The sequence below is a fragment of the Euprymna scolopes genome, chromosome 16 (genome assembly GCF_053919585.1).
Source record: "Euprymna scolopes isolate OS-2025 chromosome 16, ASM5391958v1, whole genome shotgun sequence".
In the NCBI taxonomy this organism is placed as follows: Eukaryota; Metazoa; Mollusca; class Cephalopoda; order Sepiida; family Sepiolidae; genus Euprymna; species Euprymna scolopes.
Window position 1 is genome coordinate 52,328,101 of NC_136497.1, and position 20,023 is coordinate 52,348,123.

Consider the following 20,023-nt stretch of genomic DNA (forward strand, 5'->3'; position numbering starts at 1 on the left):
TTTAAAGCAAATAAATACTACAATCTACTGTTAAATATTTTACATTTGCTTTCAACTGTTCACTGTATGATTCTTAACCTTTAAATGCATAGGTTTAAACTATTATCTAAGATTTTTATAGATGCTCCATAATTATGACCATGGCTATATATATATATATATATATATATTTTATTTACATACATTTCATTTTCCTTTCTATCAGTTCCAACCTGTCTCCAATCCATCTTTACGGCGCAACAGAAGGGCGTCATTCTGCCCATACTTCGCCTCTGCATAGTCCTCTACATTTAGCCAAAGATAAGTCAGCAAGTGCCCCCACATCGCCAGCAGTGATAAACAGTAAGTCGCAGGGGCGCCAAATAACTCTATCATGTGATGGGTCACCAGCAGCTGGGGATCATACTTGGGGACCACCGAGGGCTGTAGTATTGCAAAGAGAACCAGGAAAGAGTCTTGGGATCAGTATAGTTGGTAAGTTTCAACAGCTTTATGATTATACCTTATATATGTTTTATCAATTTTATATTTTTAGGTGACTTTAGAATGTGATGTTTGAAATATAATTGGTAAGAGGTTATTTGTTAATTCTTTACATTGAACCAAGTAACTAATTGTTCTAAATTCATTCAAGTTTTGTTATTTACATTTTTTTGTTTTATGTACGTTTTTTGTTTGAGATTTTTTGCTTATTTATTAAGTTTTTTTGTTTTTTTTATTATTTTATCAGTTATTTGTCTTTCTTTGAGCATCTCATTTTAATTCATAATCTGATGTCAACTTAAAAAAAAACCTACAGGGATGTTGTAGTTTGCGTGAAGCATAGTGTGAAAGGAGTGATGTTTGAAGGCTATATCAATGCGGTTCATGGGAAATACTGTGAACACGAGTTAGTATATAAATGAATAATGACAATATTAAAAGGAATTTTCAATTATGTTATGTTTATTTGCCAACATAATGTGTCGTACAAGATGGTTGATGTCCTTAATTTTCAAGCGTAGTATCTCTTCAGGGGAGAAAAGAAAAAAGAAATGTATACAACTGTTCAGCAAGGCTTTCCTTTGTCTGTAACTAAAGAAGAGTTACTACTCTAAAAAAATTAGGGACATCAATACCTACTATCTTGTACGACACATAAATGTAATATAATTGAAAATTATTGAAAATTCCTTCTAATATTGTCATTCTTTTATATACTAACTCGTACCCACAGTGTTTCCTACAAACCTCATTGATATAGCCTTCAAGCAACTCCTTTCACTCTACAGAATTATATAATATGAATATATGAATTAAATTTCAATTTAGATATGGAGTGAATGTCAATCCTAGGGGCCTATCAAAGCAAGGAGTTTCCTCAAGGAAAGAATCATTTATTTCAATTTAGGCAAAAAGGATCAGAGTATTGGTTGTGAAAGGAGAGAAACTTGGTTTTGAAAATGTTAAAAGTAACAAACCACTTTTTCCTCATTGCACCACATATTCCAGATAAAAGGAGAGAAAATCAACAAGATCTTCATTGTCAGTGCTCTTTAAAGTGCTGCCATAGACAACTTTCATTTGCATAGATGTCAACATATGATCTAAGAATATGATTAGGAAGATCATTGATGGTCAAAAAGAGAAGATTGGGACCAGAATGGATCCTTGAGGCACGCTATCATTGATATTATGCTTGAAATTGTTGTTCATAAACAACTACTTTTCTGGACCTGTCAGAGAGAAGGGATTTGATAGTTGAGAAGACGTTTTCAGATAGTCCATAGCTAGCCAGTTTGTTTAGCAAACTTTTATGCCAGATCCTGTAGTATGTCAAGAGCTACCACACTAAAAAAGAAGCTTTCCCCATGTGTAATTTTCTCAATTATGAATATGATAACAGTTTGTGCTTAATTAATTGTATGGAATGAATTAACAATTTCAGCATGATTTATCTGCCATAAAACAGACAAAACAGAGCTTGATTTCTGTTACATAATAGGAGAGGAAGATGTTAGAGGTCAAGGGGTGAGAGTTATACAAACAGTTTGAGTAAATCTCAATCTCTCTCTCTCTCTCTCTCTCTCTCTCTCTCTCTCTCTCTCTCTCTCTCTCTCTCTCTCTCTCTGTGTGTGTGTGAAATTTCAAACAAAAAAGACATGTATGGCAGCTTTCCCCAAAAAGGGGAAAGGGTCAATACATACAGATGTTTGATGTATTAAAACATGTTGTCTACCTACTCCTTGCTCTCTTTTCCTCATTTTTTTAAGTTGATATTTTTCTGTGACTGTCTTCAAATAAAATAAACCTTTTATGAGAACTAAACAACCACTGTTACAGAGAATTTATCAAAAAAAAATCAAAATAACTTGAGCTCACAACGATGATGATAATGAGAACAGAAACATAGGGTAATGTGTTTATACACCCATTGATATGCAATATGACAAACATTTCAAATAACTATATTCTTGTAAAAAAAACATCATTTGAAGAATTATGAAATTAAATTCTACATTAACTCTTCCGCTATGGTTTTGGTAAATGTTTAATAAGTTTTGATGTTTTTGTTTTAATTTTTCCAGGTGGCAGGATCAATATTTCTCACACTTCTCCTGAACAAATGATGTCTGGTATTTTCATAAAAGTTGTGATGAAAGACAGCCCTGCTGGCAGGGATGGAACTTTAAAAACGGGAGATAGAATATTGGAAGTTAGTATTTTTTTTTTTGTTGTTTAATTTACTTTGTCTTATATTTATTCTTACGTTTACAATAGTTTTAAATAAAAAATTTCATGTAAAATGTGTGGCCTAAGAGTAGACGTGTTGGGTAATATGAAAATTACTTATTTTTTAAGTGATACTCTAAACTTAAATATTTATAAGCCATATTTAAAGGATAATGCCTACCTGATATATGTAAACCCAAAATCTGATAATCCCCCATCAATCATAAAACAGATTCCTAACTCTATCGAATGTAGACTTAGCAATAACTCTTGTGACGAAAAACATACTCATGAAATCGAACAGCATTTACAACACAGTTCTAAAATACTGGGTACTATAATATCAACATTAAATATACAGGATAATAATAGTTATAATTGGACATTTATTCTGTATATGTTTCAGCTATAATAAAATCAAAGAAAAAAAACTAAACTTGGCAAGAAATTAAAGAGAGAAGTTGTAACTGTAGAACTTGAATACGTTTACCAAGCCACAATATTTGCTAAATAAATGCTGACTAATAAGTATTATGTAGGTATGACCTTATTAGATTTTAAAACCATAAAATCACATTTAATCACAAAAATGCAAAATAAACAGCACTACTGACCCATTATTGGAAGCTCAAAAAAAGCAAGCACTCGCCAATAATAAAGTGGAAAAAAATATTACTGACTAGTACATATAGAAATTTAGATGACCCATGTAGATTATGCCTAAATGAGAAATTTAAGATTCTAAACTTTAAGGACCTCCAAAACCTATTAAACTGTAAACATGAAGTAGCAAACAACTTGATACAATGAAATATATATTCCATTGTTCAACTTGTATTTTAAGTGTGTAATTTTTCATTGGTCTATTAGTTTTATTTTTTAACCCATTACTTTTTGTATTTTGTTCCACATCTGTTTATTTCAACTTGATACATTTACAGTTCTGAATTTTTCAGATGATATATGAATGTTTGTATTGTTTTGATTGTTCGGACACATTTAATACATTGACTTGTTTTTATTATTATTATTATTATTATTATTATTATTATTATTATTATTATTATTATTATTATTATATGGTCATCTCAGAGAGATCCAAACTTTAAATACTTATTTTAAAGACTTTGAATGTTTTATACTTGACATATTTTAAATGAGTTATATTAAATGTTTTCTTTTTTTTTAATTTTGCTTGCAGATCCCATTATTAATATTTGAATGTATGGTTGTATTTTAGGTGAATAACAAAGATTTACGAACAGCATCACATGATGAAGCTGTAGAAATTATCCGGAAAGCTACAAATCCTGTTCACTTCTTAGTACAAAGCTTGACTGATGCTTCTTGTGTAAGTAGTTCAGAGTTTGTCACAATTTCTTTTATTTTAATTTGAGTATCAGTTAGTATGTAAATTGTTTTTTCTTTATCTTTTATTTCATGAAAACTTTATAAACAGCTTTTACTTTTCAAAATATTGCTTAAAAGGTTAGGTAAACTTTCTCATACATATTTTGGGTAGGAATGTAAAGTTGGTAGAATAAATTCTGCTCCATAATTTTTTTTAAAAGTCTGCTTCTGACCAAAGAATTCTTACTCTTCCATTAGTTATAATTAATATGTACTATATATTACTGGCTTTTGACTACATGAATTTAAAGGTTCTGAGTTCAATGCGTATTTTCCTTTTGATTATATGAACAAAATCTGCAGAATTCGTGTAGACAAAAAGAAGTCCCAAACTAAACAAAATATCAACATAATTTTGTCATTATTAAATAATGGGATTGTTTTTTATTTTTCACTTTGAGTTGGTCAATCAATTGCAACTCCTGTAATTTTAAAAGGTCTGACTCTGACTACCGATGCAATGGCCATTCTATACTGGCCATAATCCTTATTTTAAGAGTAATGTACGTATTAATAGTGCATATTTAAAAGGTTCAAAATATTGATTATGATTTCAGATATCTAAAAAATGCTTTGTGAATCAATATCTAACATTATATTTACCATTTACATGTTTCTAGAAAAAGATTTTTTAACTTACATTTAAGTAAAGATACATAATGTAAATGATTTTCTTCATTAGTATATTTTATATTTTCAAATATTAATAACATTTATGTATAGATTTTCAAAGAACAATCCTGAGCTAAGAGAGAATATCAAATAAGTCACAGATTTTAACAAATCATTTTGAAATAATATAGATAACTAAGTAGTTCAACCATGAACTCCTGTAATAAAACATTTTTTTTTTCTTAATTTTTTTATTTTTTTCAATAAATATTTTATTTAACATGACTCAAATTCCAACATGGGGGAATTGCATAAGATGTCCGATTCTAACTTATCTAGTTTCAATCAACTTTTTAACACAAGTTAATAGTGCTACATTGTTTCTTGGAGATATCAAGCCAATGTCAACATAATTTTCATTTTATTTTATTTTTTTTAATATACAAATCTTCGCTTAAGTGATGATCCATCAGTCCCTTGTGTGTATGCTTCAGTGTTGGGATTGATAAAACTTTGCTAATGATTTATGAAAAACTGACGAAATGAAGTTGGTTTAAATTAGTGTTAGAATAGATTACTGAGCTTTTAGTGACTTCTTGGTGAATAATTGACTGAAGTTTCACATGATCTCGTTTTTTAAAGTTAGGGGTTAGGAGTCAAGGTTCCATGTAATCTAACATTATTTTCAAAACTATTGTTTTCCTTGCTCTGGTACCATGTTGATTGCAATGTGAAATGTAGATTGCATAAGAAAGTATAGATATCATACCTAATTAGATCTATGATAAATAGATCAAAATGGCACCAAGTTAATTAAAAAAAAAACAAAAAAAAACAATGAAGGGTGTAGTTATTAAAATTAAATCTCAATTCATAAAGTTTTTTCTAAGCTTCTTGTTCAGGCAATTATGTATTGCATTTTCTGAATGCTATTATTTCAGAAAACTATCGATCCAATCTGCGATCATATTTGTTTATGAAAAAATACATCTTAACATTTAACTGCAGCTTTGGACCACATCCTGAAAATTTGCTAATGTTGTTGTTTTTATTCTTTTAAAGAACATACAGGAATTAATGTCGAAATTAATAATTCTTGAATTGTTTTAATTCAGTAATTTAAACTTCCTAAAGATATAACAAATATAAAAACTGAATATTTATTAGTCCATCAAATATTGAAACAAATTAAAATAAAGAATAATCTTCAACCCATGGATTTTCAAAGACAGGATCTTTTCATCAGAGGAAAGATAAAAAAAAATCAGTAAAAAAAAAATGTATTACTGGTTAACATAAATTTGAAAGTATATTAAAAAATAAAAATCTGAATTAAAAAGCATCTTCAATAGAATTCAAGTTTTTAAAAAGAGGCACAAAGCAATCAATGAAATTATACTCCATGAGGCCCAGAAGAAAAAATCTACAATCTGAGGTGCCAATAAAATTAAATTGAAAAAAGTATGTTAACAATAAATTGAGTTATCACAAAATATATTGTGAAATTTCAAGATGTTTGTAGGGAATCAAATTATAAGTCAATTTCTTGTTATTACAAAATACTTTCTAGTAAGCAAAAAAATTATATATATAATCATTGCTTGAAATGAAGATTCGTATATTGAAAAAAAAAAAAAAAAGAGAAGCATATTGTATAGATATTTTTTATTGTGTGTGTGTGTGTGTGTATATATATATATATATATAATTTAAAAGCAGGTTTTTATACAGCAAAAAGGTGTTGTTTATTTCAGAAAAAGATTATATTTAATCAAAGAAAAGAAGTGGAATATAAAGTTTTTCCTGAAGACACCTTTCGTCTGATTTTTTTTTATAAAAAAAAGCTAATGATTAAAGTAGTAGTAGAAAAAGTGGAATTATGTTTTTGAGAGAAAAAGGGGTAAATATCTCAATTTCCAAAATCACACAAATGATAGAAAATCTTCACCTTGTGCTTAGTCTCTTTGTTTAAATATATTAGATTGAGAGATGTTAATAGCAATCACTTTGACTATATTGAGGTGAAAGTTTGAAATAGGCCTATGTAGCACAGAGAATAATTAATTTGAAGTATTTGCTAGAATAAGTATTAATAGTAATTAAATAGTTTCGAGTTGCAGAAGTTTTCATATGTATATATTTGTAAGAGAATTATTCCTTTGAAATATCTTCACTATGCTAGGTAAATTGCATATTTCTTTCAACTATTTCTCCTGCTGCAAAATAAGCATAATCATATAAAACATTGGATAATCCTCTCGAAATTAGATGCATTTTTTTTTTACTGGAATAATTGAAGAAAATCGAGATGGCAAAATAAAAACAATTAAGATAGAGTTAAAACCATAAAAGAAAATTTTTTAAATTATTTTACTAGATTTTTTGCTCATTAAAAATGTCCAAAAGTGATAGCCCATTATTTTCTGCTAAATTTATGGTTGAATATGATTAAATTTGTGCTAATTCTCACATTAAATAATAAACTCTATTAATCGCTAACATTGCATTGAATGGATACCATAATACTTAGTTCACTGCACCTTATAGCATAGGTTTATGCAAAATTTGCAGCTAAATCGGCCCAGTAGTTTTTTTCAAAAAGTGGAACGGGCAAACTAACAGAAATTATATAAAATAAAAAAAGAAAATATATATACCTAACCTTTTTCAAGTGTTTATAGGGACGACATTATAAACATTGCAATAATATTTATCAGTCTTATTTATTTGTTTTTCTTTTACTTTTATTTACACTTATACATTTAGTCTTTTGTTCATTTGCATGTCTTAAGAAAATTTGCTTAGTTTATATTTTTAACATTTCAGATGAGATGTCTTCATATATCTTTTGGTAAAAAGGTAATCAAGTGCAATGTGACATTTTTATCACACAACAATCCTCAGCTTTGATTATCTTAAAAAACAAATCAATAAAACACAAAAACAAAATTCAATTTCCAATCAATCCTAACCCTCATCTGCATTTGCCAGTAGTCAAATTATTCTATTTACAAGAAAAAAAAAGGACAAAAGCCCATCACTTAATTATTGTCTGGAGAGAAAATTTTTGATTTAATAAGGAAAAATAAATACGATAAACTATGAACATGTTAAGTTATGTTTTACCTTTATATAACCGTGAAAATACTGGTACAATATGAGTCGGAATATTTTTTGTTACAGATATATTGCATAACTATGTTTCTGAATTTGGGAGATGAGGATTGATAACTAATATTATTTAGATTATTCAGACTACTATTCTCGTCTTGAATTATTTTCACAATGTTTTGGTCGATGTAACCTCTGATCTTCAGGTGCCGAACTTGGATATCTGCCCAGAATTTTTAATAGAATTCTTTATTTAATCCATATCAGCCATGACTAAGTAGAAGCCTTAAGTAATTTGCAGTTGTATTTTTAGTGTTGCCTTCACTGAGGATTGAGCTTTCAACCTCTAGAAGAATTTTATCAAGTACTTTATCCACTACGTCACGGGACCTTGCGACCAAAACATTGTGAAAATAACACTCAAGATAAGAATAGTAGTCTGAATAATATAAATAATATAAACTATTTGTTTACTTTAAAGAAATTAGTTTTTCTTAGGTTGGAAGATCTTTTCAATTTGAAAATTAATTTGGCTTAAATAGATCATAACACAATCAATAACACAACTTTTTGAAAGGGGTTTCTGCAGAGGTCATAAATGCCATTTTTTATTGGGTACATCTCGTTTAGTTGAGTCAACAATGTTGATTATAATTCCTAACTTCCATATTCATATGTTTCATTGTAACTTATTTTATGTTTTAATCAGTGCTGGTAAAATTTTTATGAAATCATACTTCCTAGTCACACCTGCAATTACCCCTGCTAATGTGAATTTGTATATTTAATATCCAATCAGAAGATATTTATTTAGTAGTTACCAACTACATGAAATTAACTCTGAGCAAAAAAAAAAAAAAAAAAAAAAAAAAAAAAAAAAATGATTTACAAAGAAACAAGTTAATTTAGGTGACTTTAATTTTGTAAGTAAATTATTTTGTGAAATAGGGATTTTAAAAAAGTTGTTTTAATAAAATATTAGTCAAAAACAAATAATGTGTAATTTGGAAACTTTGCTTTAATGTTTAAAACTATAACATGCTTTTAAATATTTATTTTTGCAGATGTCAAGGGAAATAACTTGTATTATTACTTCTCTTTAATGTTTAAGATTATTCCCCGAGTAAGAGAAAACGTTTCCACTCTGACAATTTTCTTAGATGGAATAAGTAATTTCAGTAAAAAGCTAACATTATCATATTTATTTGTGCCAATAACAAATAAAAGAAATAAAAATAATAGGTTAGTTTGAATCAAGTATCAATATGTCAAACAGATTGTTATTTGAGCTTAATTTTGAAAATATGACAAAATAACTGTTAGATATAGGTTTTAATTTACCAATATTAATAACACCGTTTTTGGGATTGTCTAAATATTTTCCAAATGTATACTATTATTAATGTCACAAATTTATTTTTGCAACTGTGAATTGTAAAATAAAAATTATATGCAATGTAAAATGCTCCAATGTTAAAGAGGTTTTCAATGTTTATATTTGACATATTTTAACTTTAAAACATTTTCAAGAACCGATTTTCGTTTAAAGTTAAAATTCATGCTTTTAATATTTTTTTATTAAATATGTTCTCGTTTGAAAGTAAAAATAAACCAAACCTCTCTAAATAAAGAAAAATATTGTTTGTGCTAACATTTTCCATTTACTGTTTATAAGTTCTGTTAATAACGTAAGTCTTTCTATATCTCACTTTATCACTCTGTTTTCCTCCTATCCCTTTATCCCCTCCCTATCCCCTCTTTTCCTTCTCTAATATATATATATATATATATATATATATATATATATATAATTTCATAGCCTATAGATGTGGCTGACTGGTCTGGAGTGTGCACATCTTGGAAAACTGCTGATTCTCCGTTGACAGTAGAACTTCTTCCTACTACTGAGCATCGGTACACTTCTATTATTGATGGTTATTTACACCACGCTTCCCATTTAAACATGCAGGTACAACTCAATACTGCAATTCTTCACTTTATTCTGTTTCTCCTTTTACCCATTTATTTATTTATTTTTTTTATTGCACTCATGTTTTCTTTTGCTTTTTGTTTTGTTTTTTTGTTTTTTAAACCAGGAGAATGATATTGGGTATACAATAAGTTTGATAATTATCTTTAGTCAAAACACATTTTACATTTACAAAACACATTTTAAATTTAATAAACTATTGAAAATAAAATAAAATAAAAACAAAACAGTATAATCAAAAAAATATCAATATATTAATTAAAATAAATAAACATGGAGATAACTCATTTCTTCAAGTCTTGTTACCAAAATACACACTGTGCTTCACTTTTGACGATTGGATAAAACAATGAAACTGCAGTGAATATAAAGATAAGTGCATTCTATTATTCATTATAAGTAGGGCTGTGACAGCAGCATATTGTTTTCATTGTTTTGACTCTTGAGTATCCGTTAATATCTTATGTTTTTATATAGACTGATGTGGTTCTCTGTTGATTGACTGTGTCTTACTGTGTCGGATATATACTTGAGAGTCAAAAGAATGAAAAGAATATTCTGTTGTCACAGCCCCAATTATAAGTAATAAAATGCACTTACACCCACGAGTCTAAATAGTTTTAGATAAAACCTCATAAAAGATCTCTTTCCGTTTCTCTTTTCTCTCTCTGGTTTGATGGATCAGGTCATCCACTGTGCACGGTAATCTCCATCTGTGTTTTAATGGGTGACCTCACAAAACAATGGCATCATGGAGACAGATAAACGTGCAAACAAAAAAAATTCAGAGAGTTTTATTATTATATAGATATATAATTTTCTTAAATCAGCCCATGAGAAAATGTATGTGTTTGAAACTAATGTATGCATTTCTATCAGCATCGATAATTACAAGCAATAAATAAATTTTTAAAAATAAACCTGAAGACAAATAGCTTTTTATCAGCATTTCATTCTTTGCTGGTTAAAGGTGAAAGGTTCACCAAAACATTTCTCATAAAATACAATAAACATTTTCTTATAAATGTCCACCAAAGAGAGAATTGTTCAGCAAAAAAGTTCTTAATATTCTTGTAAGCCAACTTGACAAACATTTGTCTATACACAAACCTTATAATATATATTATTGGCATTTATCAGTCTAGGAGAAAATGGAGTTCTGCACCTCAGATTATTGTTGCTGACTTGCAGCATCTGTTGTGACTGTGCAGGCTTATCCTGGATCAGCAGGAACTGTTGCAGATGTCACAAATGTAGGGTTTCTGCTTGTGAGAATTCTGTTGCAGTCACCTTTCCTCCACTGCTGATCTCTCTTCTTACTTCTCTTGAAGCATGCCATTGCAGCTCTTCTCTAGTGTCTGCAGTTTTCAGCCATGGACTCACAGCCTGTTGGGTCAATGCCACCTGCCCAGACATCTTTTTAGCGTAGAACATGTCACACACACATGGGACAATTCTGGCAGTTGGGCTATTCGGGTTGAGTCCAACCCAGCTGATTGTCAACTATATATATTTCTGTTGAACAAAATGTACATCAAATTCTGTAAAGTCAAAGTCTTTAATAAATGTGCTGATTTTGATTGTGATTCTTTATAAATTCAAATAGTACAAACTCTGTAAAATGAATACTGTTGAATTTTTTATGTTGGAAATAATATATTAATAATGTCATTCCTTAACCTCCTGATTTTACCTGAGAACAAACTTTGTGAATTATGTTTAAATGGTATTTTATTTTCAATACACATGTAACTGTAAAAATTGCAATCAATAAAAAAGAATTCACAAATGGAGAATTGTCCATCAAAATGAAGTACAATATTTAACAAATAACAAAAATGAGACAAAAATATGCATGACAGTGACATCAGATACAAAAAGATTTTCTCACGATGGAATAAAGAATGTGACTGCCAAAATATGTGAAATATCAAGAAATACTGAACATATTTCTATTAAAAACTAAGTTATCAGTTTACGTTTAGATCTAGAAGTTGATCTGGGTTCACTTGTGGATTGAGGTGCAAAATTACTTGTTTCATTTAATCATGCTAAGACTCAGTTTGTGTCTTTCAATCTTAGGTATGTCCTTTTTCTTCCTGAGATTCTCATAAATGGCTCTGCTCTTTAGGAGAAACCGACTCTAAAATTCTAGGTCTTTCTTTCTCATCAACTCTTTCTTAAAGTTCATAGATTATATCTGTTGCTCTTTCTGATTCTCATAAAATTGGTTCTCTATCGCTCTAAACACTTAAGACTATTCTCTATCTCTACAAATCTACTACCAGACCATGTATGGAGTACTGTTGTCATTTGGGTTGGTGAATATTTGTCTCATTTGAGAGTTCTTGATAAGATGCAGAAATATATCCATAATTTGATTGGATCCACTGTTCCTTTTTCTCTGCAACCTCTCTCTCATAGGTGTGTTGTTGTTTATCTCCATCAATTTGCTGTTTTCATACCTCAATTTAATACAGCTTCCTATTTCAGTAGCTCCTTTCCAAGAACTGCTGGCTTATGAAACTCTTTTCCTGCTGACCTCTTACCTATAGATTAGTCTTTTCAGTACTATGGTTAATAAGCATCTCCCATCTTTGCAAAATAATCATTCGTCCTTGTTAATTTCTTTACATCAAGTAGCTTCACACCTTGTACGGAGCAATTTCCATTAAAAAAAAAAAATCAATTTAAATATGTAATCAAGTTTCAGCTTCTTACCTTGTTGGCACTTTTAGAGACTAAAGAAAAAAAAAACTCCTACATTTAGTTGATTGACCGGGGTGGACAGAACAACAAAGTGGCCTTTTCAAGAGTCTAATCGCAAAAGACCTCTGTATCTCTTCGCTTAAGGGGACTGGCCCGTTCACTAACCAAATCACTACCTTAATTAAATTTTCCAGCTACATTGAATACAGAATAATAATTATTTTTATATATATTTATATTATCATTATGTTGTTATTCTACCTAGAACAATATTTTCTTTTTGATTTTATACTTATAATCTCTTTTAATGTAAAGAATTCAGCAAGGAACTATTAGGTTTTGATATTTCGATATTGAGAATTGAATCTGATGGCAGTTACAAATAATTCATGTTCTCTATCAAAATAAAATTTCAAACGTCTTCTACTTCCCACTCCAGTAGATGTAAAATTAATACACACACACTCTCAATCTTCAATTTCTTTATCAGACTGGAATTTTAAAACCATTTTGACCAACAGAAAATAACAATTCAAGCAAGCAAATTTTTACAGATTAGTTTTCTTATTTTCATTTCAAATAGCTTTAATTTATTTAACGTTTTTTGTTTTTTTTCAACTTAAAATAATTAAATAAATTTTTACAGTAATGCAAAAAATTTTTTTTTTTTTTCGTAAGTTACAAGAAATTATAATAATCGTAGGTTATTTTTTTACTCTAGCTTAGCAAGAAAATTTTTAAAAAAATAGCAAAGTTTTGTTTGGAAATGTGAACAAAAGAGGCAAAGAAAAATAAATAAAACAGAAAAATGCATATGTAAAAAAAACAAAAACATTTTTTAATATTATTTTTTTATTGTAGTATTATAGTATACTTGACTAAATAATTTTTTTTCATTAAAAAAATATTACTTGTTTCTATTGCCTCTCCATGAAGGCAAGATTAAACACAAGATTGGTTATTAATGTGAGGAAAATCCAGTCCTCCAAAAAAGGGCAGTTTGGATTTAAACAAAAATAAAAATTGTTTATTTTAGTCTTTCTTTAATTTTTTTTCCACCCAATTTATTTGTTACAGTTAGTTTTTTTTTTGTCATCTTACTATTTGAGCAGTAAATAAGAGTAAAAAATAATCTATAATCAGTGGACATCTTTAAAAAGAAAGTTTGGAAATTCTTACATGATGACTGTACCATTCAACAATTAGAGGTAAGAGTTTCTCAACATGTTTCTAGCTCTGTATGTAGGCAAACATCCAGGGGTTTTCAAACTCATGAGTCAGCCATTAGTGACCATTTATTAAAATACCAATTGTGCATGAGATGGTATTCTGCTGAGGCATTTTCTATGTGACACAAAGTTCATTTGAGAAATCACCTTAAAATACTCAAAGCATAATAACTTATAAATGTACATTGAGATACCTGCCTAATGTTTTTTTATCCCTCATTTCCAAATTCTGTTTATGGTTTTTTGACAACACTTTCATCATTGATTTCACCCCCATTGTTAATGCTACCTTGAGAAAACATTGACTCAAAGATGTCTTCGTAAAAATAGCATTTTCTTTTCTTTTCTCTGTTTATTAATTTATTTTCATTTAACTTGGTTAATTTTTTAAGAAATAGGTTGATTGATACTTTCTGCTTGGTTTCTGCTTTTTTATTTATGAAATAAAGGTCCGTCTATTTCTCAGTAATATAATGTTAATTTGCCAATATTATTGAGGTTTTATGCCAAATAAATAGTCTATATATTATTGAACACATTTATATAAATACAGTAAGAATTCACTGAATTATATCCTGCGAACATAAACTTATTAGGATTATATATGCAACATTCAATCATCTGGTCGTAAAATGCTCTCTTACTGCTTACTATGTTATGCCTGCATTTGGCATTTATAGGTGTTTTTATTTCTCTTAATTTTTATGTAAACAGCTAGTGACCTAGAAGTAACGTAATTAATGATGACTTTATAATTGGGTTTGGATCTCTTGATCAATAGCAATTGTCACTTTCTACACCGATGATTGTAAAAGTATGAAACACTAGTGTCTCTAGTATAATAATATATAATTTAACGATCTACTGAATTTTTATAAATTTTTATAAAGAATGTTTACAAATAGTGATTGATGAACTCCAAATATTTTAAATGATTTTTGGAATCTGCTCTATGTAATACCTCAAAATACGATGTTCAATAGCAAGCCACTATAAACCAGCATATTCCATCCAAAATCTGACAGGGAAGAGCAGGATCTTTGTATCACCCTTTCTCTTTGATCTTGGACTCTGCTATTGGTTGAAAATTTGTGTTGTGTTAAAAAGTATAAAATTATATATAGTAAATAAAAATTGAAGTTCACACCATTATGGTTGTTTCATACTTGCACAATATGCAAGCAATGGGTTGTCATTCCATCCGGTTAGCCATATATAATATCGTAGATTGGATTGTAAATCGGTTGTCTATATTTTTATATCATATTTTAGTTTTTATCCTTAGGTTTTCCATCTTCTGAGTATAGAGCACTATTTATTTGTGATTTAGACAATGCTTCTTTTGTGCTGAGCTGTTTTGATGTTTAATTACTGTATTTGGTTTAATCATCTTTATATTAATAAACTTATAGGCTATTAAATACAAAGAGTTATATATAATTCCTATATGGTTGATGCATATTTTCAGAAAGTATCAGTTAGCTTTATTCGATTTCATAGTTTCCTACATTTTATCCCACATAACTGACTCTCTCAAACATAAAGGAAGTCATAATTTTTACTCACCCACAAAAGTCTATCACCACCATCACTGTCTAAAATTGGGACTTCTTTTCAACATCACTCATCATTGTTTTATGTTTTTAATTCTTTGCTAATACCTTTTACCCATTATAAATTAATAACAGATGATGCTCTACTTCCAATATGCAAGTCAAGTGAATACACACATATCTAAGGCAATGACTAAATTCTTAGAGAATTACTTTCAGTCCATAGTTGCATGTGGACATAAATGGATGGTAACATTTAATGTTAGTATGACAAAGCTCTTTTTCTTTTAAATTATAAACTACCAATTGCCATGGCTGATAGCACTCCAACATTCACATTCTGCCTAACATTCACAGGTAACATGAATTGGAACAAATACATAGAAAATATTGCCAATGCTGCTATAAAGAAAGTTGGCTCTTTCTAAAAACCTTCTGACACCTGCCAGTATCCAATATATCTATATAGTTGCATTCGCTCATGCATAAAATATTGTTGTCACATCTTGGTTGGTGCATTAACCACTAGTCTCTCATTCTTAGTCACGGTCAAGAAAAAGCCTCAAATCTAATAGGTCCTGCACTATCAGCCAAGTTCTAACTTATATCCCATTGCCAGTACCTGTGCTCATTTTTCAAGTACTGCAATAGAATTTGCTGAAACATGTGCCCCCTCGACATAAAATACACCTAACAAACCTGACAATCAATTAAATCTCATCCGTTTATTGTGGAGGTCTGCAGATGCAAGAGGAATTTCTACTCTAACCGGTTCTTTCCTCAAACTGCTAGTTTTTGGAATTCTCTCCCTGCTCCATGTTTCCTTGACATGTAGACACTTGAATATAATGTAAACAAACATCTCGCTGCTCAATCCTGCACTTATAAATCTGGCTCCTAATCGACTCATGTGCCTTATTTGGGGAGAATTAAAGTTTTTTTTTTTTTTTTTTTTTTTTTAAATGTGTATTTTTCGTTTTCTTCTCCCCCACCCCCGCATTATTATCCATGCATTCTTCCATAAGCAATCATTAAAAATCCTTAAAAATATCTTATGAAAATGAAACATATTCTCACTTAGATCAAATTTTTTTTTATCCATACCAGAGTTTACTCATTTGTCCTTTGTGAAAAGTTTTGTGTCGATCTGTTAATTAGTTTTTGTATAATCTTGCTCCCAAAGGCATAAATAAATGAAAAAACAGCATCCACTACCTTCTTCAGTGGGGGTAAATATTATTCCCAATATTTTCTCCACATTCCATGATCTTCATTCGTTAACACTGTTTGAAAGAAATAAAAATCAGACTTTTTTTTTTTTTTTTTTTTTTTAATAGGAATTTGGCACTTTTTTTTAAAGGTATCTTTTTTGCATTTTTTTTAAAAGATGTTTTTTTTTAAATATGGTTTTTGCAATTTTTTTATAGGGATTTTGCATTTTTTAATTTCTATTTATTTTAAATGGTTCTATTTTAAGTACGAGGGTTTTGTATTTATTTTAAATAAATGTGATTATATATATATATATATATATATATATATATATATATGCTAAAATATTTAATTTAATTTGAACAAATCTATAAAAGATAGACATAATCTTGTTGGTCACTTCTTGGTCAGTGCATTATTAATCCAATGGATACCTTCACAACCTATGGAATCTGTTATGCCATCATATTGTTATCAATTATGTAATTATACTGTTGGGAAAGGTATGAACCCCCAATTACCCCCTCCTCAACTATAAGTAAAATAATACCTTGTATACAATGTTTTTCAGAATTAAATCAAAAGAATGGTTATTTTGATATAGCGAAGACAAAGCAAATACTTATATGAAGATTGTTAAGAAATTAACAGTTGGTGTGTTGTGAATAATTTAGTACACAAAAAAATACATTTTTTTTTGTTTAAAATTATTTTTTGCGTGGATAATTTTATGAAAAATAGCTTGTATCCAAAAACTGTGGATATTATAAAAATATTTTAAGTAATCTCATAAATTTTACCCACTTTTAGTTTATATCCATTTAAGTTGCAAAGAATTAAAATCGGGACTAAACGTATGGAATGATCTGATATTTGCCAAGAATATATTTTAAAATAATTAGTCAAAAGGGTGCTATATATTTAAGCAGTCCCAAATTGGAAAATTTAGGTCACATGATATTTTTGTAGACGATGTAATCTCCAAAAATGTAATCTCATCTGTAATTGCCAAGCACTATTTTTAGAAATAGATTGTATAATTGGATAAATTAAACAAAATAAAAGATTTAGTAAAGATTGTCAAAAAATGGAAGGCACATTTTAAAAAGATCAGCAAAGTTTTCATAAATAAATTTATTAAAAAAATAGAAAAAATATTTTTTTCAATGAGCAATTTAAAACTTATCTTTAATTAAATGTAACTGAATTTATTAAAATCATTTTTTAATAAATTAACTTCAAAATAACTTCGTGTTTCTACACAATACAAATGAAAAAACAAACCAGTTCAATTCGTTTTGTATAGTCATATTTATAACTTAACTAGTGCGGGTACCCGGCATTGCCCGAGTGTTTGCAGGTGTGCGTGTTTGGGGGGGGGGGATAAAACAGAACAAAAAGGAAACTTAACCCTGTTTAAATATAAAAAAAAACTATAAAAAACAGCGATTTTAAAAATGGGGAAAAAAAATAAGAGGTGGCCTTTGTGGCAGGTAGGCTCGAAGCCGGAGCCTTGAGGCCAATAGACTAAGCCTGAACACCTGCTCTACGACGACAATAGCAATGTAAGAGTGATTAAAAAGTGAATGTCAAACATCACACTATTCCGCACTTTTTAATGGTCAAATCGTATTACTGCAGGATAGTTGTTTTGAATTTGTTTACCCCGGTTCGAATCCAGTTTTGTTGTTTTTATACTGAAAAGTGAAAGCAACACGCGGCGTTGCCCAAGTGTTTGTAGGTGTGTGTGTTTTTATAAAGCAGAACAAAAAGGAAACTTTAAATATAAAAAATAATGTTAAACTTGTTAAAAAATACAACCAAAAATACAGCGATTTTTAAAATGAAAAAAAAAAATGGGGTGGGGGGGGGGGCTTAGTGGCAGGTAGGCTCGAGCTGGAGCCTTGAGGATAATAGGCTAAGCCTGAACACCTGTGCTACGGTGGCAGTAGCAATGTAAGACCGATTAAAAAGTGACAAACATCACACTTTTCCGCAGTTTTTAATGAGGTCAAATCCTTTTACTGTGGGATAGTTGTTTAGAGTTTGTCCAGCCGATCGAATCCGGTTTCGCTTTTTTTATACCGAAAAGCGAAAGCAACACGTGGTGATCCAAAAATGTGGAATATTTAGCGTTTCAAAGTCAGGCTAATTAAATAGGCGACCGCCATTGTTAACTCGTAGATATTATCATTTAGACAGCATATAAAAGTTTTAAGAATAGAATCACCCAGAAAAAAGCCTTTTGCGGACATACACAAAAAACGAACATACATGCATACACACACACACACACATTTTCGCTTTTATATATATAGACTAGCGGGAGTACCTGGTGTTGCCCGGGTGTTTGGAGGTGTGTTGTTGTGGGGGGGGGGGTAGATCAAAACATGGCTGGGTGCTCAGAGGTGTAAAAGAAAAAAAAAGTTTCAGTAGGAAGGTAGGCTTGAACCCTGAAGCCTTAACGCAAAGGTGGAAATGAAAGGGGAAAAAAAAGCCACGAGGGGAGAGGAATTGATAAGCATGTTAAGTTAACATTTTTAAACTGAAATTTACAAGTGCGAGAAAGTTAAGTCGCTTGATGTTTGACCTTGAAACATGACGTAAGCAATGGTTGTTCAGCAGTTAAGATTTTGTGTGAAACAGTTTTTACCGAACTTTGGGGAAGGAAAAGCAACTCCCCCGTTTATTAGGGGAGTGTCTCGAAATTAAAACAACTATCTGATATGACAGTGAAAAGCCGACATGGACTAAATGTTTACATCGCTTTCTGGAGACCACCGGCCGTGGGGCGGGGAGGTGTCTATTCAAATCAAGTTTCACTTTTTTATACCGAAAAACGAAAGCAACACGCAGCGATCCAAAAATGTGGAATATTTAGTTTTTCAAAGTCGAGCAAATTAAATAGACAGGCGACCCCCATTGTTAACTCGTAGATATTATGATTTAGGCGTGATATAAAAAGTTTTAAGAATGAGGGAGATGACCAAGCGCTCCCCCTCCAAAAGCCTTTTGCAGACATACACAAAACGTTTACATATATACATACACACACATTTTCACTTTTATATTTATATACTAGCGGGGGGGTACCCGACGTTGCGAGGTGTTTGGAGATGTCTGTGTTGGGGGGGGGGGTAAATCAGAACAAAAAGGAAACTTAACGATAGCGATTATAAAAATGGGAAAAAGGGGGGGTTGTAGCAGGTAGGCTCGAACCCGGAGCCTTGAGGCCAATAGGCTGAGGCTGAACACCTGTACTCCAGCGACATTGGCCATGTAAGAGTGATTAAAAAGTGAGTCAAGTCAAAGAGGTTAGATTGACAGGTGTCCTCTTAATGAGGTCATCGCGACAACATAAGCAATGGCTATTCAGCAGTGAATATTTTTAGTGCGGGACAGTTTTTAATGATTGTTTTTTTTTTAGGGGAGGAAGAAAGGAAGGAAAAGTGGCTCCTCCATTTATTATTGGGGGGGAGTAATAA

General features: G+C 30.0%; 1 protein-coding gene across 9 annotated transcripts in view; it reads left to right on the top strand.

The window, feature by feature from the left end:
* The window catches only part of LOC145295954 (multiple PDZ domain protein-like), a 548,951-nt gene that overhangs the window by 380,085 nt on the left and 148,843 nt on the right, over positions 1-20,023 (top strand). For 6 of the 9 annotated variants that reach the window (XR_013869927.1, XR_013869926.1, XR_013869928.1 and 3 more), the window contains 3 exons: positions 206-474; positions 2,568-2,695; positions 3,953-4,063. Coding sequence is in view for 3 of the 9 variants with exons in the window: in XM_080141856.1 (XP_079997982.1) it covers positions 206-474; positions 2,568-2,695; positions 3,953-4,063 (508 nt within the window). In the remaining 6 variants the exon portion in view is untranslated. Of the gene's footprint in view, positions 1-205; positions 475-2,567; positions 2,696-3,952; positions 4,064-9,664; positions 9,815-20,023 lie in introns of all 9 variants that reach the window. The other 3 variants (XR_013869923.1, XR_013869924.1, XR_013869925.1) reach the window with 1 other exon arrangement.